Here is a 24468-nt window from a genome sequence, read left to right on the forward strand (position 1 = left end):
CTGCTTCGGATTCTGTCTCTGTCTCTCTCTCTCTCTGCCCCTCCCCTACTCTCTCTCTCTCAAAAATAAACATTAAAAAATTTTAAAATAAACTATCAAATATAACAGAATTAAGAAATATTAGTGGCTGCACTGGAGTGAGGATCAAAGCATTCACCAGACCTCACCTAGAAGGGCAGCGCGGACACTGGGGCGCTGGAGGAAATGTGGCAGAAAAACGATCATGCCATTCCAACCCTTCCTTCCCACTCGCTTCCAAAATCTTCACCAACTTTTACCAACTTTACCGTTTCTGAAGGTCTCTCTGCTGGCTGATCCCTCTCCTATTTCACCCCTGTTTAGACTCAGTCTGGAAGCTCCTGCAGAACAGAGGACTAGGTCCCACTCCTACACAAAAGGGGACAGTCCTCGCTGCCCCGGGCAGGCTGCGGAGACCGACAACGGCACAGCCTGTTGAACTCCGGTTTACGAAGAGTTCACACTAGAGTTTCTCCTGCCCTGAGCTGAACTAACCGAGGGGGGGGGGGGGGCAGTGGTGAAGTCCTTGAAGAGGGACAGAACACGGGGGCCCCCGGAAGGGCATGGGCAACAGGGGAGGAGCTCTGGCCCCTCGGGAAGGGCTGTCGCTGAGGCCAGAGAGGACCCCGTTCCCATGGGGACCAGCAAGGAGCCCTGGAGGCCAGGCGGCCCGGACAGCCTTCTCCACCAGATGTTGAAGTGCACGCACTTCAGGAGCGCGCGGCCAGGCGGTTGCTCCTGACCAAGATGGGCAGCTTTCAACTGTATCCTCAGCAGGCCCTGTCATTAGCGAGGCAAAAAGCAAGCGTTTCACAACCAGCTGGAAGTGACGCCCAGTGCTCACTTCCCTTTAAAATAGGGCCCTGCTGTCATTTTGAAATCTACAGCAGGATGGAAAAATAAATAAATAAATAGCCAACAAAACACAACTCTGTGTCGCTGAGCTGGCGGCCACAAGGGCTCGATTCAGGCTCGACAGGCGACGTGAGACCGTGATGCGGAGCTGGCTTTCACCTGTCACCAACAATATCCAAACTGGTAATCAAGATCACAGCGTGTTGGCTCTCCAGAAACCTACCCACCTCTCTGCTTTTCAAAAGCCTCGTAAAAAAATTTTAGGGAACAGAAGAGGGTATCTGTTAAGAAGGCACACGCTGGTCCAAGCCAGGCCCTGAGCAGTACCTCAGGCGCTGTTCATACTTAAGGACAACTCTTGAAATCTGAAATTGCATTCCCAGCTGCAGCAAGGAATGCAGGCAGGACGTTGCCAGAATCATGTGTTTTGGGTTTAAATGTTGGCCGCTGTGACCACTGCTGAGGCCAAGGGGAGAAGGGAGTGGTCATGACAACAGGCACTGAGATGCTCTAGGAACGTCTGCCCTACTGGGCTTTCCTCCATTAAAAGGCTACATATGGGCTCGAGACGCCTATCCCTTTAGTCTACACCCAGGGACGTTCACCAGGAAGTACTATTAACATCTGCACAAACTGCCCAGTGACAGAGCGATGTGGCCTTCCCGCTCCCCTGAGCAAGGTCCTGGCGGTCAGGGTGCTGACAGCTGTTTCTCTAGACTGAAATATAATCTACGTACAATAAAATTCACCCTTCACAGGGATACAGTTAGACGAGTTCAGATGCATGTAAGCCGTGTATGCCAACACCGTATCAAGGTACAGAAACTTCCATCTCCCTGCCTTGCCCCCCGTGCCCTCCTGCAGTCAGCCTCTGCCCCACACAGCCCCGGCAGCCACTGATCTGATTGGCGTCCCTTGTGGGGGCAAAGGTCAGGCCGCCCCAAGCCAGGCCACTGTGGCATGCAGATTATTTTGAGTTAAAAAGCAATCAAACCCCAAAAGATTCAGGAAAAGCTCTTTACCTCCCCCACCCCCGACCCCCCACTGCCTAAAAAGGATCTGGATTGAGGACCTGCTCCAGGAAGAAAGCTATCGTATGCCACAGATAACGTTATTCTGTGAGCTAGGCGAGGTGGACAGAGAAGGGCCCAGGAAGGCCTGTCTGATCAAAGTTCTCTCTGACCCATTGTTTCCTGGCGGCTCGGCAAACATTTGTCCACCAAACATTGACTCTTTTTCATCTACCTGTGAATTACATTCCTTCCCTTTGAAGCCCCAGACCCCTACCCCTTCTCCTTCGTTCAGGATGACAGACACACCTCGCTTTGCCTGTCTTCGGAATATGCCACGTCTGTGTGGATTCCCCAAGTGTACAAATTAAATTTTTTCTTCTTCTGTTAATCTGCCTCATGTCAATTTGATTCTTAGTCCAGCCAGAAGGACCTTGAAGGGCACAGGAAATTCTTCCTCCCCAACACCCTTTACCAAGACGTCCGGGATAAATGGAACCACCCAGCATGTGGCCTGGCCTTTGAGCCGGTTCCATGTTATTGTCTCGGTCAGTAGTTTATTCCTTTTTACTACCAAGAGCTGTTCTATCGTGTGGAGACACTGCCATGTACTTGCTTGCCCTTTCGTCCTGTTGAAGGACACTGGGGTTGTTTTCAGTTTGGGGCAATTACAAATAAAGAAGCTATAAAGATTCCTGGGCAGGTCGAACACTTAAGAGTGGGAATGTTATACGATAAGCACACATCCAACTTTGTAAGAAATCGCCAAACCGTGACCCCAAGTGGCTGCACATTTCGCCTCCCAGCTGCAGGGTAGGAGGGTTGCGACTGCTCTGTGCTCTCCTTGGCACTTGGCGCCGTGTCGGGTTTATTTTTGTAATGTTTTACCATTTTGTTTAGTACGTGGCAGTTGTCTGTCTCACTGTGATTTTAATTTGCACTTTCCTAACGTCTAGTGATGCTGACAGCCTTTTCTCGCTCCTGTCTGCCGCCCATATGTCTTCTTTGACAGAGTGTGCTCTCTTTGTTTCAATACATTAAAAAAATTGAGGTATAATGCCGACTGGTTTTTGAAGTGCGAGAAAAGTTAATTTGCAAATACGTGACACAGCGATCGTATGATAAAGTGAGGACATACATGGTTAGCTATTTTTGCTTTACCAGTTTTGTAGTTTAAAAGTTTCTCTCTTGCTTTTTTCTTTTTTTTTTTTTGTTTTTTTTTAATGTTTTTATTCATTTTTGAGAGACAGAGACAGAGCACAAGCAGGGGAGGGGCAGAGAGAGGGAGACACAGAAACTGAAGCAGGCTCCAGGCTCCCAGCTGTCAGCACAGAGCCCGATATGGGGCTCGAACTCATGAACCGTGAGATCGTGACTTGAGCTGAAGTTGGTCGCTTAACCGACCGAGCCACCCAGGTGCCCCTCTCTCTTGCTTTTCAAAACACTGGTTTATGGGGTGCCTGTGTGGCTCAGTCAGTTAAGCGGCCCACTTCGGCTCAGGTCATGATCTCGCAGTCTGTGAGTTCGAGCCCCGCGTCGGGCTCTGTGCTGACAGCTCAGAGCCTGGAGCCTGTTTCAGATTCTGTGTCTCCCTCTCTCTGACCCTCCCCTGTTCATGCTCTGTCTCTCTCTGTCTCCAAAATAAATGTTAAAAAAAAAAAAAAACAACAAAAAACACTGGTTTGTTCTGAGATAGCCAAATGGCAGATGACTTTATGTAGAAATTTAAAAACTTAACAAGATTTCTTCCAAACCTTATTATCAGTTGATTTATTCACAGAAAGCCCAGTAGGGTCTGAGGCCACCTATGTTTCTAAGTTCCTCTAAATTCAGGCTCACCCCCTCAGATACCAAGATACTAAAGACAGACACTCACCACACATGTCCCTGGGTGCAGGGCTGGGACACCCCCCTTCCTCAGGGGGGCTGCCCAGACAAGGGGAGGGGCGAGAGGTGGGGAAGGTCTACTGGAGGCAACATCCAAACCAAATTTTCAAGGACCAGTAGGACGCTGGCCAGGTTAAAGGCAAGGAGAGAAGGAGAGGGACACATCTGGAGAGAGACAACAGTATGGGCAACAAGCTCTGCCAGCAAGGAGACCCGGGGGTGCTGGCCATGAGGCATGGAACGTGGAACACAGAACGCAAGGGAACGACTGGCCATTTCTTTTTTTTTTTTTTTCAACATTTATTTATTTTTTGGGGGACAGAGAGAGACAGAGCATGAACGGGGGAGGGGCAGAGAGAGAGGGAGACACAGAATCGGGAACAGGCTCCAGGCTCTGAGCCATCAGCCCAGAGCCTGACGCGGGGCTCGAACTCACGGACCGCGAGATCGTGACCTGGCTGAAGTCGGACGCCCAACCGACTGCGCCACCCAGGCGCCCCACGACTGGCCATTTCGATGGGGGGTTGGGTGCAGCTGGGGGTGGGGGAATCAGATGGTGAGAAATCTTGAGGGTCAGGCGTTCATCCTCACGCTAAGGGGCTGGGCGGGGGGCTGGAGGGGGAGGGGGGGCGGTTTCAGGAGTGCGAAGCTTCCAGAGGAGGGTGCGAGCGTAACCTCCTCAGGCTGGGGCCTCAGCAGTGGGGACAGAGAGCGGAAAGGCAGGACAAGGGACCGTTCTGTCCTCCGGGTGGCAGGTGGGGGCAGGATCCCAGTGGCCAGGCACCTGGCCGGGGGCGGGGGGGACTGTAATTCATGCAGGTTGGGCTTGGCAAGAGCAGAACCACCACCTTCTAGAGTCCTCCAGAAGCCACTCTCCTGCCCCCACTCCTCCTAGGGGGCCACACTCCTCCCCACCACCAAGCTCGCTGTCCTCCGGGGAATCAGAATCACTCCATCCTCTCTCCACTCAAAAATCCCTACCCTGAGGCCTGGAGGGAGCCCCTAGCAGTCAGCCCACCCCCCCTCTCCCTTTCTCTAAGTCTGACTCCAGTCGTTCCTCGGGTTTTCCTCCACCCCAGGGGCTGAGAATCCAGCGTCAGACACACCTTGGGTTTATAGTCAGCTAAGACGAATCTGGGGCTGGTGGTGCAGTGATCCCTGTGCAGAAACATCTGGGTAATTGGAAATCAGAACAGAGACAGTGGGCTCTGTCCAAACCCCAGCAGGTTTATAATTACAGGGGCGCCGGGAGGGACTGTTTATAAACAGGTCGCACCAGCTCCTCGTTTATCCTCTGGGTGGAAACAGTCTGGAACTGCCTTTCACAAGGACGCTGCACAATGCCTGCTTCTCTGACTTTAGAGCCAACTTATCTGGACCAATCCCCTTCTGTGGAGCACGGTGGCCAAAGGCAACAGGAAAGCTGGAGGATTTGGAAGCAGCCCAGTGAGACCTCCAGGCTCCCAGGCGGGTGACAGGGCGAGCGAAGGCAAACCCCCAGCTCCTCGGAGCCCCCCACCTGTCGGCCTCCCAGTGCCAGGGCTGGGCCCCAGTACAGGCTCAGCTACCATCACCTATGCTAACCACAGGCCACTGGGTCAGAGGAACCTACAAGGTACCACGTACTGGTCATCTCAAGTACACCTTCCATTTTATTCTTTGTACCCTCCTCTTTGGCTGTTGACCGCCAGACCCATCACAGACAGATTACCTGTTACAGCCTAAGTCCCAGAGTGAAACCAATGGCCCAAGTGAGAACGGAGCCAGGCAGGGCCGCCCCAAAGCCCACACTCTCCTACCCTGAGCTGCCTTGGCTTCCTCCTGCCCGTGGCTCATCTCAACACTACCAACGTTCCCAATGGACTTGGGGCCCCCCAGGAGCCCCAGTGAGGTTGTGGCTACCTCACGGCCGACTCGATGCACAACAGAGTGAGGGAGTGGCAGCCTGTGCCCCAAAACACCCTGCCCTCCCCAGCCAGTTCCTGTGTCCATGCCTCCAGACAGCTTTACTTCCTGCCGTCCCGAGCTGTGCAGGCCAGACCTGCAGCGCACAGGATGTCAACCCCCAAATACCGTGCGTCTCACACTGTGCCCTAAGAGGGTGTGGACCTCCTCATCCACCACTCTTCCCCCATTGCCTTCCACGGGGTCTGCCACACAGCTGGCACTCAGTAAGAATGTAAGATAGGACCAGAAAGTGACTACAAGAAAATACAGGTGACTTTGGGCTGGGCAAGATCCTTAAAATTTCAAAAGTCAAAGCTGTGCGCTTACATGCATGCATGTGTATGTATATGAATACATCTTTTTTGCATCAAAAATTAAGGATTTCTGTTCAGAAGCCAACACCACGGACAAAGTTAACAGACCACAAACACTGTTTCCCAATCTGTTATGTCTAAATTGACAACACGCTAAACTGGAATATCCCAGTAAGTCCTATATACCAACATGAAAAAGGCCCCGAGGGAAGTCTGGCAAAAGGTATGAACAGGCAATTTCAGAGAGAAGCAAAGTCCAAGGGGCTGACGGCAGCGAGGCGCTCACACTCGTGTGATTGGGGAAATGCCCACGATCTCAAGGCTCTTCACCTGACAGACTGGCAAACCCCAGAGAGTGGGAACTGACAAGCGTGGGGCAGGGGGGCATACGGCATACGGGACCCTTACTGTATACACTGGGGGAAGGTAGCCTGAGGCAGGCCTGAGAACAACCAGGCAGTAATTAAGTCATTAAGCAGACACATGCCCTGTGAGGACCTGGCGATTTTGTTCCTGAGTCATCCCCACAGAAATGTTCTCTTGGGCTGTGGGCACACAGGAGTCTTCACCCTGGGGAATGCATGGGTGAATGGGGGGGGGGGGGGAGCTGTGGCACACCAAGGCGGAGGCAAGCGGCGGGAAAAGTGCAGGACTGGGGTACAGACCTTGCGACCTGCACGGACCTCACGAACAGAAGGAAACAGAACGGCAACGGTGGGCAGCATGACAGCCTCGGTGTGAGTTAAAAACAGCCGCACACAAAGCAAGGCTATCAAGTTTACGAGAACCCGGGCTAACACAAGCCACGACACTAGAGAAGGGAAGGGACTAGCGTCAAAGGCAGGGAGAGAGATAGTGAAGGACGTGGGTGTTGGGTCGCATCCCACCTACCAGTCCCAGCTGTCTAATGAGGCGCAGCTTGTCTTCCCCAGGGAGGCTTCCCTGAGACCAGTTGTCCCTGCAGGACCACCAAGGGGGAGCATCTGTAGCACCTGCACTTGCAGACAGGTGGGGCCAATTCCCCACCACAGGCTCCTGCTTGCTGGTCCACGTGGGGGCCACGAGAGCCCTTCCAAACACTGTCCCCATGGCCTGCAGCCACAGCTCGACCCACATGGGTCACGATCGTGCATGTTCGCCGCCTCCCTGCCCCAGCCGGACTGCAAGCCGCTGGCCACGGGCATCACAATGAGTGTTTCTCAGCAGCAGCAGCAGCATCATAAAAGAGCATGTCACTGCTGTGCCAGGCAGTGTAAAACAGCTCTATATGTGTCCCCTCCCGTGACAGTCCTCAGCAGTGGATACCATTAGTGTTTCCATTTTATAGGAAAGGAAACTGGGGTCTAAAGAGGCAGAGTCACCCACGATCGTGCAGCCAGAAAAAGGAAGAGCCCGCCTTCCAGAACCTTCCTCGGGCTGAGAAGAGAGAGAGTAAAGCCAAGACTTAACGAGTCAATGTCAAGTGATGTGTGTGTTTCCAACCAGCCTTATGGGTCCCAGGGAAGGCCACAGCAGAGTTCAAGACAGAGAAGTAACGTACGGGCCCTGTTCCTGATTCCACTGTGTGCCACTGAGGCTCATCAGGAACCCCAAATCTGTAAACTACTAAGACCGCTTGCCGAAGATGACCTCGATTTCACGCCCAGAAGGCTTATTATGCCCTTTAACCTGGGACACTGAAGGCCCAGGCACCACAACTGCTCCTTGCACATCCTGGAAAGGCAGGTTCAAGGGCGAACCGGCTGTGCGGAGCTGACCGGACAGAAGGAAAAGCCCTTGGTGTTGTCCCTCCCTCCCCGGCAAGTCCATGGAATCAGAGTCAAATGTTTTATCCAAAGCTGATAAAGTACATGGAGAGGCTCCGGGACATTCTGAAAGACAAGGATGAAAAATGACCCTGTTGGGATTCCTTAACTACAGGCCTGCAGACGGTGGGGAGATTGGCTGAATGAGCTTCTGTTACCTGGTTTGAGTCCCCCAGCCCCCAGCCCTCTCTGACGTGGCCGCCTCTCAGGAGGGAGAGGCAGAGATCTGGGCCTGGCCCGAAATAAGTGGCCTTGTGTGGGTCTCTCTCCCCACGTTTCTATTCCTTCAGCTGTAAGGCAGAAGTAGAACTGACTCCGTAAGGACTAAAAACACACTGGGCTAGGGTGGGTTTACGGTACGGGCCGGTTTCTTCCCGGTCGGGTGCACTCTTAGCCGGGCTCAGGCATCGCTGGACAAGACCGGGCCATTTCTGCAGGTTGTCCATGGGGGCATAGGATCAGATGACCTCCAAGGGTCCTTCTCAATTAGAGGATTTCTAATGGAAGGGTCTGTCAACGCTACCAGCTGGCCGGCTGCCCCTGAAGCCCTCATAACTCAATTTCTGACAGCCTCGTGCCACCCTCTTGCCACACACCGATGTGTCATCAACACCTAACTGCGCCAAGAACTGTGGGAGGGACGAGGGATACAAACTTCTGTGGTCCCTACCTTCCTGGGGTTTGTGGTCAGATAAATAACACAATTACAGACGGTGACAAGTTCTGGAAGGAATGCCCTGGGTCATCAGAGTTGCCTGAAGGAAAGGGTGTCTGTGGCAAGAGCAGAAGAGAACTCTGAGGGGCAAGGCTGCTTTCTGAAGGCTTGAGGCAGGATATCAAGGCCCCACGGAGCATGAGCCACACGAGATGCCACCCCCTCGGGGAAACTGCCCCCCCCCCACCCCAGCTCACCCTCCCTCGTTACTCCCGTATGGACACATGTAGCTACAAGCCCAAATGCGGTAACACAGTGGGTTCCGAGGGCAAGGACCGTGCCTTTATTCTCCGTCCTCCAGGCCAGGCCCACAGAGGGCACCCCGTAAGATCCTCTCAATGCCCGAATGCCGCTGGAGCGGGAATCCCTGCTCCACGCACACAGGGAGGGACGGCAAAGTTGCTAAGCGCTCAGCTGGACACACGGGCAATGAAGTAACTCGTGATCCTTTATTTACCAAGGTCTTAATCCAGTGAGCCATTCCAGCTCTCCTCACAAAACTAAAAGGAATGGACTGTTGGAGCACCACCAGAGAGTACCTCCAGGGATGACGGATGTCACTAACACTCGTGCCGATCTGGAAAGAGCCGTTTAAGCAGAAAGCAGCAGAGAGCCCCGCGGCTGCTTCACTCATGCTGACGAGGCTTTCCTTCAAACCCAGGATCCGAGTTAGTTCGGCTCCAGGTCTACCCGTGCCCCAGGCAGGCCTGGAGCGCTCCAGCCCTGGGCCTTGGGGTGTCGCCACTTCCCCACCCACGTGCCTGGTGGGGCGCATGTTATTTGCCACATCCCGCACACAGAGGCGGGGGGGCCCCACGGTGCCAGCGCAGAGCCTCCTGTCTCAGCCTAGCCCAGCCCGTACTCTGAACCCCCCTTTCCGAACGGGGTCACCATCGACTTCGGGGTTGTGCAATCTGCTAGGCGCCTGAAAGCACCGGGGAGCGCGGACTCGCTCTGGAAAACCCTCGAGTCTGTGCCTGCTTGCAAGCTGTGCTCTGGCGCCCCTTGTTCTACGGGGCTCCACCTGACTTCTCCCCGCTGCCTTCCAGCCGGGCTCGCCCACCATCTGGGCTCCCAACTCACCCTGCACTGGAACCAGAGGATCTAGGAGTTCCCCACCTTGGTGCTCCCCTGAACCGGCCCTAACCTCACCGGGCTCCGCCTCCTCAAAACAGGGTAATGTCATTCACCTGGCGGGGCTCCGGGAGCCCGATCTGTGCTCTGGCTGCCTCTGACCCAGCGCCAGTCCCGTCTCACTCCGGGGCCTCACTCCGGTCCCGGATCCGGTTTTCAGCTCTCGCTCCCAATGCTGACCGGCCCTGCCAGCCGTGCCTGGAACCGTGCTCACCAAGTAGGAGGGTGAAGAAATGAGGCTCCTTACCCTGCCAAGGCACCCTGTGCCGCTCGACAGTTTCAAAGCACAAATCCCAGCCTTCAGCACCGTGGAAGATCAACTGCTTACGATCTTTAAATGTCCCAAATGACGAACGAAAAAAAGAAGACCCAGAATCCCAGAAATCCCAGTTCTCAGGTCTAACTCCGAAGGCAGAACACATCGTGTCGAGAGGCAGGATGTGTTTAAACAAAGTTACTTCAGAGCTGACCTCCTCCTAGGGTGGCCAGCTAGGTTCACTGTGCTCTGTGCCCTCAGCATGCGATGCTCAGCGTCAGCAAAGGCCCGGCGACACCCATGGACTTGTCCCGAGCACAGCACACGCCCCACCTGCAAGCCATCACCCCCAAGACTCCATCCCGGCACTCACACATGCTCACCCTTCAGCCGAGTGCCCGGGAAACGGCATGAGGACATGGCTGCCCAGTGACTAGGTCACTACCCTCCCTGAGTCTCCCTCACCCCAGGCAGGCGCTGGGCAAGGGGCACCCCACTGCCGTTAAGAGCTGCCGCTAACCTGGATGGTGAGCCGGGTCTTGCCAGGTGCGTCAGCCAGGGCTCGCTGGCAGCTGTTGTCGGAAGCTCTAACAGTGAAAGGGGGCAGGGACAGTTAGAGAGCTGACAGCAGGTGAACCCCTGGGGCACAAAGCCAAATTACCTTGGGGGGGGAGACTGCCGGACTGGAAAGGTGAGAACAGCACTTCCTCCAGGCGGTGCCCCCTTCCTTCCAGGCCCAGCCCCTCCCCAAATCCTGCTTCCACAGTCCCCCCACCCCTCCCTGAGTCCCCTGCCTCAGAATTCCTGGTTCTACCACCCCACACAACACACACACACACACACACACACACACACACACACACACTCTCAAGGGCTGCCTCACCCTAACTCCAGGCCTGGGCCCCTCAGCTCCAGCCCCAAACGTCTGCATACAAATGTCTCCATGGAGCTAAGCCAGCACGGCCTAATTGAGCATTCAAGAGCCCACCAGCTCTAAAAGTGGGTAATCTATTTATTTACTGAGTAGTAAGGGAAAATGTTGTATCTTACATGGCTTAAACAAGTTGCTTTCACATCAATGAGATCAAACAAGAGAATAATTTATCTTTAGAGGACACGCGAAGCACCTTGAGTGTTCGATTCTCTCAAGGAATGGCTCCTTACGTGCAGTTTGGACGGGGGGGGGGGGGGGGGGGGGGGGGACAAGCCCGTTCCCGTGTACGCAACACGCACGTGCAGGGCCAAGAAGCGGGTGAGCGAGGAGGCCACACTCCCCGGGGCTCGGGAATCACGGCCGGGCCCTGTGGAGGCTGCCTATAATCCCCGCAAGCATCCCGAGGAGGAGAGGTCCGCCTAGGAACCCGGACAAGCTGTCTCTCTATTCTGAGCCCGAGGGTCACACGCTCACGAACAGTGGCGCCAGGGTCCGACCAGACAGGACCCAACCGTCTTCACGCTGAAGCAGAAGCATTAAGTGTGTGGCGCTCAGAGCAAAGGGACACTTCTCTCCCGTAAGCAGCTCCCGGGAGGCTGAGAGCTGGGGCGAGAGAGCAGTTCCAGAGGCAGGCGCCTGGGCCCAAACCCCGGCTCTGCCACTGACTACTTCCGGGAAGCTGGGTATCCGCCAACCACCCGAGCCTCGCTTTCTCCACCTGCAAAGTGGAGATGACCATCTCAGAAGGCAGTTGTATGAACCGAGAACACCCACAAAGCCGGAGCAGGGGCCTGGCACAGAGCACGGGTGCATTAAATGCCAGCCGTTATCACTGTTTTTCATTTCTAAACTTCTCGTTGTCGGCTAACGTTCCTTTTAACACGTTCTGCTAAAAGTACACGGACCGTAAGCACATAGCTTATGCGCACACAGCTGGGTGACTTGGCAGCGAGTACACACTCACGCGTGGGACACGGGGGCAGGAGGACAAAAGTCCCTGCTCGCCCAGAGCCACCTCTAACACAGCCCTGGCAAGCCCACTCGGGGTGGGGGGAGGGGAGCCTTTTCCGCATCCTCAAAGCATTTGCTCTGGACCGTTTAAAAGGCCCTTGTATCTGTTTTATTCATGCCATGTCCCCAAGGCCTAGCACGGGGCCGGGCACATGGCAGCGCTCTACAACTGTTCACCGAAAGACTGATTTCTGCCCACTGTTGTGGTTATTTGCACACATATTTTAATTCCAAATATTTCACGCAAGCTTATGAGCAGAGCAGGTCTTACCACCCAGCATCAAACCTCTTCCTTTCTCTGACTTACTCATGCATCCAGTCGACGATCATTCAGCGTGTCAGGCACCGTGCTAAGTCCCAGGCACCCAGGCACGAGACTTTGAGGATCGAGAATCGAGTCCTCGCCCTCAGGTTCTCAGAGCCCAGAGGGAGACGCACACGGTGAGACTACACGCTGGATGGGCCTGCGGGAAGGCCGCCTGAGCCCCGCCAGAAGGGGTCAGGGAAGGCTGCCTCGAGAAGGAGCTGGAAGGAAACGGAGATCAGGCTGGAGGAAAGACCACGAGGAAGGCAGGCAGCGCCCTGTGGACAGGAGCCTGGGGGTGCTCCGTTTAGCTGGAGCCCAGGGCAGTGGCGCTCAGGAAGGACCAGGTGGTTCAGCAGCTGCCAGCACGGGCTTAGGTCTTAGTTATGCTAACGAGTATGGCTCCACTGTGGAGGTGATGCAGAAAACAGAAGCTTCCCATCCCCAGGGCAAGGAATCGCACAGGTTTGCTTTTCTGGATGAGCCGCCCTGGCTTCAGGCTAGAGAACAGACTGAACACAGCACAGGGGAGGCCAGGGCCCTGACCCTCCATCATGACGCAGCAGGTACTAGTTTGCCTGAAAGAATGAATGAATTAGAAACTTTAGGGCAATTACGGCCTGCCAGCAGCCTGCCGGGAGCTAGGCCTGAGCACGGTGGGATTACGACAAAGCCGATGCACCCACAGACAGGCCGTCACGCGGAGGAGAGCTCCGTCCAGGCCTGCGTACGTCAGGGCGGTGGCCGGAGAGCGAGCGGAATAGGTCACTGCCACAGAGCACCAAGGTTGTTGCTTCCATGTGCCTTGCGCCTCCGCTCACCGTCCGCCTGCTGCCCTGTGACTGCCCGACGTGGCAAATGTGGGCTCTGGGGTCTCAAGACCGTGGACTCAGCCCAGGGTCGGACCACGGCGGCCGCCATCAGGCTCTGCGGAAGCCACGGACACAGGGCACTGGCACCTTCTGAGTACGTCACCTACGAAACTCGTCTAGAGGGACGGGAGAGGCGCACCCCGTTCCACGCGGACAACTTTCCAGGCCAAACGGCACTGCGTGTGGAGACGCCCGCAAGGGATACCCCATCTCCACAGTCCGAGAGGAGGCTGCAGGGGGAGGCTTCTGTGAAGGAGGCACCTGCCGACTCTTCGGGGGCCAAGGTTCCCAGAACACGTTACAGCAAGACACTTCTGTCCTCTTCATCCCCCAAATACTCTTCTCCTCCAAGGCTCTTGGCGCCCACAGAGCGCACGGTACGGGTCAGCCCCAGCCTGGCTTCTCCGGGGAGATGTGAGCTCTAAGCGCACATACGACTGGAGGCGGAGCAGAACCCCTGCCTCGGGGATGAGGCGGATTCAGAGCCCAGTGTCTGAAGTTAGCAGTAGGCCCTCCCAGCCCGGCCACCAAGGGGTCCTCGGAGACCCGGGCAGCAGCAGGCCTGCAGGTGACAAACCCGCCATTTTGTGTGCGGAGCCCCCGAAGACAGAGGAGGCCAGGCTCTCCTAGGAAGCACTGGGGACACTTGAAAAGCCCCACAACTTGCAGCCGAGGCTCTCAGTGCACCGGCCCCAGAGCCAAACAGAAGACCCAGGAGCAGGGCCTAGAAGCAGCAGGCATGGTGGGACGGCCCTCGGGCTTCTGGAGCGAGCCAGAGCCAGAGCCAGAGCCAGAAGACTTGCCAGAGGTAACGGAGCCCCCCTACCCCCGCCGGGAAGCCTGTGGGGAGGGGACGTGCCAGGCTCCAACTTGCCGAAGAAGCCACCCGCTTGCTGAACAGCCCCCCCTCGGCCCCAACCTACCCAATCCCACATGACTTCCCGCCTCCAAAGAATTCACGGTCTTCAGCCCTCTGCAAGGCCCTGCTCATTCCGGCCTCCAGACTTTGCTCCAACCCAGAAGCCTGCCCCATCTCCCTGCTCCCGACTCAAAGTCCAGCCCTACCCACCCCACACACCTTCCCTGGTGATTCCAGCCAGCCAGCAGGCTCTCCTCCTCTGAACGCCACGACGCCCAGAGGCAGACTGCGGCTTGGTCCCACGGCCCTCAGACCCCATGGAGGCCATATCCGTTCTCCACCCAGAGCCTTCCCCGCGGGGCCCCTCTTCTCTAAATGGCTCACTCTGTGTTGGGTGGTACACAAAATGTCCCCTCCAAATACCCACAAGCACTTCCATTGATATTAGTTCCTGTGGGTGATCTGTCCTCCCGCAGATCAGGACCTGTTCGCTCATCTAGCAAACATGTGAGTGCGGAGTGAGTACCAATCCCGCTCGTCCTCCAAAGCACCCTTCCTGCCCCTCCCCCAGGGGGAGCCCCACTTTCCGCCGCGCCCTCCAGCCAGCCTTCCGGCAGCCCACACAGTGATCTGTGTAGTGTCGGTCTCTTCCCACGGGAGCTTGCCTCCAAAGGTCACAGCCAAAGGCTCCTGGAGGGTGGGGTCATATCCCTCCTGTGCAGGCCCATGGCCAGCACGCAGAAAAGGTTTCTGGAATGACCCACTCCAGGGAGTACCTTTCAGCAGAAAGGAGCAAGACTGAGCATGAGGACTTCTCCACCTCGAGACCACAAGGCTGTGTTGAGATTTGTACAGGTCTGTGGTCACATCAGCGAGAAAACACCTTTCGTGGGCAAGAGCGACCTTGCTGGCAGCTTGGGAGAGATGCGCAGCTGGCCGCGTGCACCTACGCCACTCAGAGCCCGACGGGGCGGGTTCACCCTGAGTGATCGCTCCTCCCTTCAGCGAACACCCATCCCGGAGGAGGAGAAGGTGGGCAGCATGGAGTTATACAAGCTGAAAAGTGATTTCAGAGACAGCATCACAAGATGAGCCGACCCTGCCTAGAAAATAAATCGTTGGCCTTAGCATTCCTCGGGCAAAAGATGTTCTTGGCTGTGGACGTTATCGCAGCTAAGAATTTAACAGGGAGCCTGAGAGCTTCAATCAGCGACAGGACCTGTTAAAGCCACTCGATTTAATATATGCTGACACTATATACTGGCAACTTCGACCTTTTTTTTTTTAAAGCAGCAGCTGAAGGCTTCTGCAGTAGCCCTATATGTAGATCCCTGATGTCTCCAGAGCAGTTTCAGCCATCGACTGGGAACTCAAACGATGCCGCCAAACGCACCCTGCGGGAACAGGTGATGTGCTGTGTGCGTGCTGACCCCCAGCGCCCACATCGGAGGGACAGAGCTCCCCGCCAGCACTTGTCCTGAAGCCCCCTTTCCACTTTACACACGCTCATTCCTGGAACCCTCACGACAATACTGGGATATAGGTACCATTTTTACCCCCATCTTACAGATTGGGCAATTGAGGCAAAGAAAAACTAGTAACTTGCCCCAAGCGCCCCCACCCTCCACCCCTATGTAGTCAGTGACGAGCCAGGAGTCGAGCCTAGGCCGCACCTCTGAAGCGGTCCCGGTGCCTCTCCTGGCCTATGGCTCACAAGGCCCAGCCCGCTGTGTGTGCCGACCTCTCTCTGCACCGTCATCCAGCTCAAGGCAGGTGCTGATTAGGACCAGACGGTAATGTCACCACGGTTACAAAACAAAAAGTTTCCCCACAGCTAAAGGATTCTGTCTAGTGTGGGTTCAGGGTCGGAACTAACGAGGACCTGAGTCCCCACCAGATGCACCCGGTCTCACCGGAGCTCACGGGAGGGCCCCGCACAGCCATCGCTGGCTGGCCGTGAGCTGGCAAGGCCACAGTCTCCCTCCCGGGGGCGAGCGAGACCCGTCTGCCCGTGAACCTGAACCTGCACGGGGGGCAGTCCTGAATTCCAGCGCTGTCCCGGAGGCACCTCCAGACCGTATTCTGTAACTGCCTGTTCCAACACAGCTTCACATAGTCCGCCACGGACACCCCACAACCCCCACGCCGTGAGGACATTCCTAACAACGCCAGGAAGCCACTGCTGCGGCGGCCGGACTCAACCGTGACTCTGTCGTCACCCTGTCACTCTTAGGGCCTTCTGAGGAATGTTTCCTGAGGCAGGTGTACCTCTCTGGCTACTGAAATTTGAGCTCTGGCCTGGATACCCACCAGGGAGGCTGAGGGGTAAGGACTCGCACTGTCCCATTTCCCACTGGAGTCTCACACGACCTAGCACGTAGTAGCTGCTCATGAAACACAGACTTTTCAGAAGATGAAGTATTCAGCTAAAAGTCAATAATGACCTTTTGGCCAACACATAGGAAAGAAAAGTGTCAACAGAACTTTGAGTTTCTTGCTCACGTTTTTTAACACCGGGCACCTGTGATCACTGTCTCTACTAGACGATAATATCAGATGGTGTTTGTTCTCAGACAAAACGATACACCTACTCAGTCTCCGTTTATAAAACTAATTCGTCCAAGTCCCCAGCAAACCCCAGCGCTTCCTCCTTATATCTCACGCCACTCGCGCCTCTGTTGCCTGGAAAGCACCCACATGGGTGCTGACGTCTGTATTCTCACTTCATCCTGCAGCTTCCCCGAAGGCCAGTATCCTCTCTTTATTTTTTTAAGTTTATTTATATGTTTTGAGAGAAAGAGAGAGAGAGAGAGAGAGCACCCGCGCACAGGTGACTGCGTGCACGCCGGCGGGGGAGGGGCAGAAAGAGAGGGAGAACGAGAATCCCAAGCAGGCTCCACATTGTCTGACATGGGGCTCGAACCCACACACTATGAGATCATGACCTGAGCCAAAATCAAGAGCTGGACACTTGACTGACTGAGCCACCCAGGCGCCCCTTACCCCCCCTTCAGAGATGAAGATTCTGAGGCTCTTATCAGTCAAGCCACTTGCCTGAAATCACAGCTAGCGATGGCACAGTCGGGAACAGAACCCGGATCTTTCTAACTGCAAAGCCGGTGCTCTCTCCACTAAGCCCACCGCTGCCTGGAAAGTTCCAGGGGTTTTGCCCCAAGAACAAAAATGGGCTTTCCTTTAAGCAGCAGGCAGAAAAAAGTAAATGGGCTCAGGAAGAGTGACCTCCAGAGAAAACAAAACTCCCCCCCCCCCCCCCCCGCACCTCCACAAAATTTCTAATCAGGGAAGGAGTTCCTCATGGGCCTAGACGCACGGGAAGATGCTCTGACAGCTCAAGGCGGTTTGCTCGGCCCCCTGGACAGCCTGCACTGTCCCAGCATGGTGTCACATCACCGCCGTCCATTTTTCCACACACAACTCAGAAGCCACGCGGCCTCTCCTCTCGGGCCAAGCCCCGCAACGAGCATACACAGAGCCAAGTCACAACACGGCTAAGCACGAAAGCGAAGATCTGAGAATGGCCACGGCGCTAAGACCCTGACAAACGCTGCTTTATCAGTCCTTCCTGGCAAGGTCAGCTCACCACCTGCACTGACAGCCAAGCCACCCCTGCCGCCACCTGGAGCTGACCCCGAAGACAGGGCCTATCTGGGGTACGCTCATCTCCTGCCCCAGTTCCGGCCGGGAGAAGCCAGGCCCGTCAGGCACCATCGGCCTGCTCTCCGCACACGTGAGGAAGCAAGCGTGGGCATTACCTCCCAGAAGCTATCGCTGGACACTTCCACTCCAACGGAGTCGTCGTAAGCGACAGACATCTCTTCGGACAGCGAGGGAGCAGCGAGCGGCCAATGCTTAGCGCAGAGGTCAACTTCAGATGCTCAAAATCCGTAGACAAACCTGTCAAAGAAAAAGCACGTCACTGTGGTTTTTAAATTTTAAAAACAAAATTTTTTTTTAACATTTATTTATTTTTGAGACAGAGAGAGACAGAGCATGAACGGGGGAGGGTCAGAGAGAGAGGGAGACACAGAATCTGAAACAGGCTCCAGGCTCTGAGCTGTCAGCACAGAGCCCGACGCGGGGCTCGAACCCACAGACCACGAGATCATGACCTGAGCTGAAGTCGGACGCTTAACCGACCGAGCCACCCAGACGCCCCTTAAATTCTTAAGGTAAGAAGCAAGTCACGGCCATCACACGACTTCCATATCCATTACTGCCTTAGTACAGAGCAGTCTCAAACGTTCCCTTTAGGTGAGAGAAAATCAATAAACACATATATATGCATGTGTCATATGCCCGTGCGCATGTGTATTTCGTATTAACAAGTGAACCTTCTCAACATCTTACTGAAGAGCTCAAAGAGCTTTCTGGAGAACAGTTCGTGTTCTTAGACCAACAGATTGATAAAACCTTACTAAACAAGCTTCCTCGTCGCTTGGAGAAAGAGAGCACGTGTGCGGAGAACAGCGAAAGCAGGCAGAATTGCCTGCTGGACTCGCGCTGCCCCAGCCTGTCCCACCCACCGGGCAGGACCAGGCCCTGCGGTCAGACACGAGTGGAAGTCATCCGCCTTGGCCACCCGACTCCACCCCCAGGCTCCCCCGTGTTTCACTTGTGTTGGGCAGTGTGTCCCCAGCCACTGTGTTGGGCAATGTCACCTCAGCCACTGAGGCCCCAGATCAGACCAGTTTATTCTGATACCATCAGTGTGAAGGTCAGCTAGAGTAAAGACAAACAGGCGGAAGTGACCACTTCTGGGTCATGAAGCGGTGTTCCAAACCCAGGCAAGGGTAAAGGCGTGACTAACCCCCTGCTAGAGGGAGGTGCCACGATGTTCACGAGCACAGACCACAGCGATGCATGACCCGTCCACGGCCACGTGAGACTCGCTGGCTTCTTGGTGAAAAGTTGGCTCCGCCCTCCTTCCCATCACCCTGTGTCCAGATCACACAGCCAGAGTTCTGGAACTTCCCCTCACGACCAGAGTCAGGAGTCCAAAGCTTCAGCTTCGCTTGGGGAGGGACCAGGCAGGATGGGGTGGATGCAGGGTGAGCCACACTGCTACGCCTCCAAGGTACAAGACTTTGTTCCGGACCCTTTTCCATATGCTACCACATTTAATTCTTACAACCCCCGAAGCAACAATCCAGAAGCGTGGTAAGGAACAGGAACACGGGCTCTAGAGTCAGGCTACCTGGGCTCTAATCCCAGACCTGTTACTCACTAGCTGGCCAGTAGTTGGCAAGTTACCCAACCTCTCTGTGCCTCAACAGCCTTATCTGATTATGGGACGCACATCACAGAATTACAGTGAGGGTGAAATGAGGGCAGACACACAGAGGCAAGCAGTACATGGTCCATAGTGAGCGCTATGGACACAGTAAATTACAATGTAACATCATCAGATAGTGATAATTACCACTATCGTTACTTTCGTCTCCACTTTATAGTTGAGAGAACTGATGCTCAGGGAAGGGAGGTTAAGTAACTTGTCTACAGTCACCCAAGTCACGAATGGCAGAGACAAACATCTGACAAGTTTGCTACGGTAATGTTCTCTCCATCACACCAAGATGTTTTCCAAGAACGATCTGAAGTTTAAATAAATCTGGTGTCCCAGAACCTAAGATCTAGTGGCTATTAAAAAGGCTTCATGAGGGGCGCCAGGGTGGCTCAGTCGGTTAAGCATCCGACTTCGGCTCGGGTCACGATCTCGCGGTCCGTGAGTTCGAGCCCCGCGTCGGGCTCTGGGCTGACCGCTCGGAGCCTGGAGCCTGTTTCGGATTCTGTGTCTCCCTCTCTGTGCCCCTCCCCGTTCATGCTGTCTCTCCCTGTCTCAAAAATAAATAAACATCAAAAATATATATATATATATATATATATTAAAAAAAAAAAAAGGCTTCATGTGATAGATGTCACAGCTTCTGAAGATGAACACAGCACTTGTACAGCCAATAAATTCAAAGAGCGGATGATGGTACTTCAAAGCCAAGTGCTCCAAGTTCATGCACGCTATAACCAGGCGGTTGCCCGGGCACCACATGCACACACTTCCTGACAGCGTGCCGGCTGGACCTCGCTCCAACATCACAGGGCAGCGTGTCATTTTAACTCCAGGGTATCAGAAAGGCCGACCGTCTTCTCTGGCTGGGCCCTGGTGCCACGTCCCACAGCACCCCCATCTACGCAATCGTGTGCTCTTGGCCCGGGCCCTCCTGGGAGCACGCCGGCCCATGGTTGCAGTGGCAGAAAGTCTTCTACCCAGGCCAGCCGTCTCTGCTCCAGGCTCCTCAGGAAATATCTGGGCTTTGGGCTCAGGCAAGTCTCAAAGTGGTCCAATCCGGCCGCTGGCTAGGCTGCCTGGCCAGCTCCGGGAACAGCTGCAGGGAGGAGCTGCAGGGATCTGGACGGAGAAGCAACTCGATACCTGAAGAGCTCAGACGGAGGGTCTCAGACTCGGCTGGGGTTCAGCCATGGTGTAGATGTAAATGGACGGTCAGTTCTGCCTGAGATTTATTAAGAGCCTATTAAGTGCTGGGAGCCAAGAAGAGGTTGCCACTGGGCTCACACAGCACAAAAAAGACACACTTGACTTCTAGGGGCCAGAACCTGAATCGCCAAGTAACAAAACCAGGTAACACTGGATGGAGCTGCATGGGCTTCAGAGAGGAGGCGTGCTCTGAGCTGACCAGCAGGAACAAGGCGAGTCCAGCTCTCCTCGCCCGAGCCCCACACTGGCAACGTGGTGATGCTCCCTCACTCCAGGGTCCTGAGCCCACCCTGGCACTGCACTAGCCCACCGCGACAGTCCCCAGGTGACGGTGGTCCCGGCACCAAGCTGACCGGTGGCCTCAAGGACAGAGCTTTCGACATTTCACGATGAAGTATGATGTCTACTGTGCGATATTTTAAAATATCATTTTTTAGGTTAGAAAGTTCCTTTCCACTGTAATTCTTCTAAGAGCTGTGATCACAAATAGATGTTTACGTTAAGACTGGCTTTATTTTTCCTTAAATGTTTGGCAGAATTTGTCAGTGAAGTCTCCTGGCCCTGAAGTTTTCTTTAAGCACTTTTCGTCATACATTCTAGTTAAAAGGCAGAAGACTATTCATGTATTTTCTATTTCTTTGTGTGATTTTGTGACGTTGTGGTTTTATAGGGAATCCAGGCGATTTTTTTTTCAAATTTATTGGCATAAAATTGTTCGTATTATTCCTCCTATGATCACTTTAAAGACTGAGGCAACTGTAGTAGCGTCCCTCTTTTCATTGTTGACATTAGGTTTTTGTGCCTTTTCTCTTGATCAGTCTCATCAGAGAGTTACCAATTTTCACTTTTATTTTTCAAAGAATCAACTTTTAGCTTGCTTTCTTTCAGGGTCTACTGAATATCTGTCTTCATTTTCCTCCATCTCCTCCCTTTGTTAATTTCCTTCCTTCTGCATCTGTGGCTTCAGGTTGTTCTTTTCCGGACTCTGGGTATGGAAGTGCAGCTTGTAAGTAAGTTTTCTTTCCTCTCCTCTCACATACGCTTTTAACACTGTGTATTTCTCTCCAAGTATAATTTTAGCTGTTCCACAATCTCATTTATTTTTGGTAATAGTCCCATGAGGCAGGTATCTTTATTCCCTTTTCGCAGATGAGAAACCGAAGGTCAAGTAAATTGTTTAAGGTGATAAATGGTGAAAAATGGGGAGATTATGACTCAAGGCGAAGTTCTGCGGTTCTAAAATGCCAAGTTCTTCCTTTTACAGTATGTTACGTGTAAGTAGCTGTTTGTGGGTATTATACGATGAAAATACCAAGAAAGTAGGAGTGCTTTCCTCCATGGGGTATAGGAAAAGCTAGAAAGGGACTGGCAGGCGGCTGGGCTCTGCTCCTGTGTGCTAGAGAAGGGCTTCCTATCTGTAAGCGGAGAAGGTGGTCAAGATGGCTCAAGGGAGACCAGGGGAATCTCATTTCCCGGGAAATCCGTGCCTGGTGATTTTACGAAACAGATTTTGCAAAAACAGAATCAGCTCCCAGCCTTCAGGGCTCACATTAAAAATGTTCTCCTGACCAACAGAGAGATTCGTGTTTTTACCACCAGAATGTGACCGGCGCCACGACTCAACAAGGCACAACGATCAGCCACTCTTCCTGGCCCAAATGACCTCCTGAGTCACAGCAGCCATACCCGGGCCCAGGGATGGTCTGGAAGGGACTGGAAGAAAGGCGCCCGGAAAGTAGCACGTGGCCCAGTGACGCCATGGTCATGTGTCAATTTAAAATTGGAAAGAGGGGAAGACCTGCCATTATCACCTATTCTTGGTGAGCCTCATTCATTCATTCATTCGTTCATTCATTCAACAAAGATCTAAGTTTCAAGAACTGAGCTTATTGGGGCGCCTGGGTGGCTCAGTCGGTTGGGCGGCCGACTTCGGCTCAGGTCATGATCTCGCGGTCCCTGAGTTCGAGCCCCGTGTCAGGCTCTGTGCTGACAGCTCAGAGCCTGGAGCCTGTTTCAGATTCTGTGTCTCCCTCTCGCTGACCCTCCCCTGTTCATGCTCTGTCTCTCTCTGTCTCAAAAATAAATAAAACATTAAAAAAAAAGAACTGAGCTTATTAGTGCCGGGAATGCAAACGGCCCATGAGCTAGACCTTGGTTTCTTTTAAATGAAACTGAAAACAACTAAACTGGACTAGAACAATGGGAAAATTAGGGAAGATCCAAATGTTAAATCGGTCAGATGCAAACAGAAGAAATATTCTTTGCCTTTACAGAGCTGTAAATAAAGTGAAATTGGTAATGAATGCTTGATGGCAATCAAAACAGAGTCTCATAATGTCTGTTCTACAAATTTACATGAGACAAGAAAAAGCGATAATACCCGATGTTAAGGGGTCTCAGTGTACCCATCAGCTTGGGTATCCTTTTTCATTTTTATTTTTTTAACTGTATTTGCAGCTTCGGAAAACAAAAAGAACCCACGTTTCCGCAGAGAACTCAGAGAAGAGTCCGGCAGAGAAAGGAAAGGCAGGAAGAAGGATTAGCCACAGCTCCAGCGCTCACAGACAGCACAGGGCCTGCTCTTCCCAGTGTGTTTCCCAGCATCACTCCGTTGTCGGGGTGGACACGTGTGTGAGCGCCTAGAGCCGCAGACAAGCAACTCTAAGGTAAGACGAGAGGCCCCAGGACACAGCCCGTGCTCTAAGGAAAATGAGATTCCTGCACAAAAACCCCTAATGTCCAGCCCGACACCAGTGCTCCCAGTGTGGACGCTCACTTGAGCATGCGCCCTCCTGAGTAGGAACCAGTTGCAGACCAGGCCACGCCCAGGGAAACCAAGGCCACCGACGAGGGAACCAGAAGAACTGGCTAATGCTACCACACAGGTGTTCAATAACTATCTAAGGACTGAATGATACCCCCAAAGTAGGCTCTCTCGGCCGAGGTTGGCCACGCTTGTGTCAAATCAAAAGGCGAGGACTCAACCCGGCCCCTGTGACTCCATGCGGCCCGACCGCAGCAGGACACCGGCCGTCCAGCCAGAGTCGTCCCCAGCTCTGGAGACCCTGTGTGGATGGGAGGCCGCTCCCTCAGAAAGGGCGCCTGAGTCTCAGGGCTGTCGCGATAGCCTAATCAAGGCTATCAAGGCTGGTCTAAAACTGACCCCCGAAGCATCCCCAGTGGTCCTCGGCCTGTCAGGGGATATCGCTCAGATTTTGTGTTCACGCGCAAACGTCCCTAGCCGTAAACATGAATCTGGTTTTAGCACGCCCGGGCTGAAGAAACATGTAAGTCGGGGCAACTGAGGCCTCTGAGGACAACGAGAACCGCAAGCCTGTTCCTCCAGAAGGAGAGGGGTCAGGCGGACTTCCTGGTTCTGCCTCCTTCCTTCTTTCAGGGTCCGGAGCCAACCTGAGCCACGACTAAGCTTGAGGATGTGCTACGGAACACACTGACCTCTGAGGCCAAAGGGTGCCGAATGCCTCCCGAAGTATGTTTACTGATGCCAAAAGCATATAGTGTGTATTTATTTATTAATTGGGTGCTTCTCAAGGGGAAGGGGAAGGTCCCGGGGAGGCAGCGAGTATCTCAGCTCCGACCCTGTGGACTCAAGTCGTCGTCCCCTGTGAGAGCCCCACCTGTCCTCTAAGGCGGGGACACCACTGGCGCCCTGACCTCCCGAGGGATGAGGAGGCTCAGGGGAGGTAACAGATGCAGGAGAACTCTGGAAAAGCGCGAGGTGACAGACAAATGAGTCAGCGCCGCTCTTTCTGAGGATGGGACGGAAGCGAGCGTGTCTTCGGTATATGCCACGCTGTCCAGCACCCAGCAGGGGACTGATCACTTCTTCCTGAAGCAACTGAACCGTGATACTCCGCCGTCAGCTCTGAACAAACGCTACATGCGCTCCCGGCCAGGTCCACCCCCTGGGGTACGCTATGTGCCGAAGTCACCACAACAGGCTTTCACGGTCCAGCCCAGTGACAGGAAAACGCCAAAAGAATGCCAGACAACGGGTTCCGAGATGAACCTCTGG

The 24468-nt window shown here is 54.2% G+C and overlaps 1 protein-coding gene across 3 annotated transcripts in view; it reads right to left on the minus strand.

Moving 5' to 3' along the window:
* Window positions 1–24468, minus strand: part of PACSIN2 (protein kinase C and casein kinase substrate in neurons 2) — a 132040-nt gene that overhangs the window by 20067 nt on the left and 87505 nt on the right. For 2 of the 3 annotated variants that reach the window (XM_053226884.1, XM_053226885.1), the window contains exon 2: window positions 17695–17836. In XM_053226884.1, coding sequence (XP_053082859.1) covers window positions 17695–17754 — 60 coding nt within the window. In that variant the 5' untranslated portion in view covers window positions 17755–17836. Of the gene's footprint in view, window positions 1–6922; window positions 7803–17694; window positions 17837–24468 lie in introns of those variants that run through there. The other variant, XM_053226887.1, reaches the window with a different exon arrangement.

This window comes from Acinonyx jubatus, chromosome B4, assembly GCF_027475565.1.
Source record: "Acinonyx jubatus isolate Ajub_Pintada_27869175 chromosome B4, VMU_Ajub_asm_v1.0, whole genome shotgun sequence".
Lineage (NCBI taxonomy): Eukaryota > Metazoa > Chordata > Mammalia > Carnivora > Felidae > Acinonyx > Acinonyx jubatus.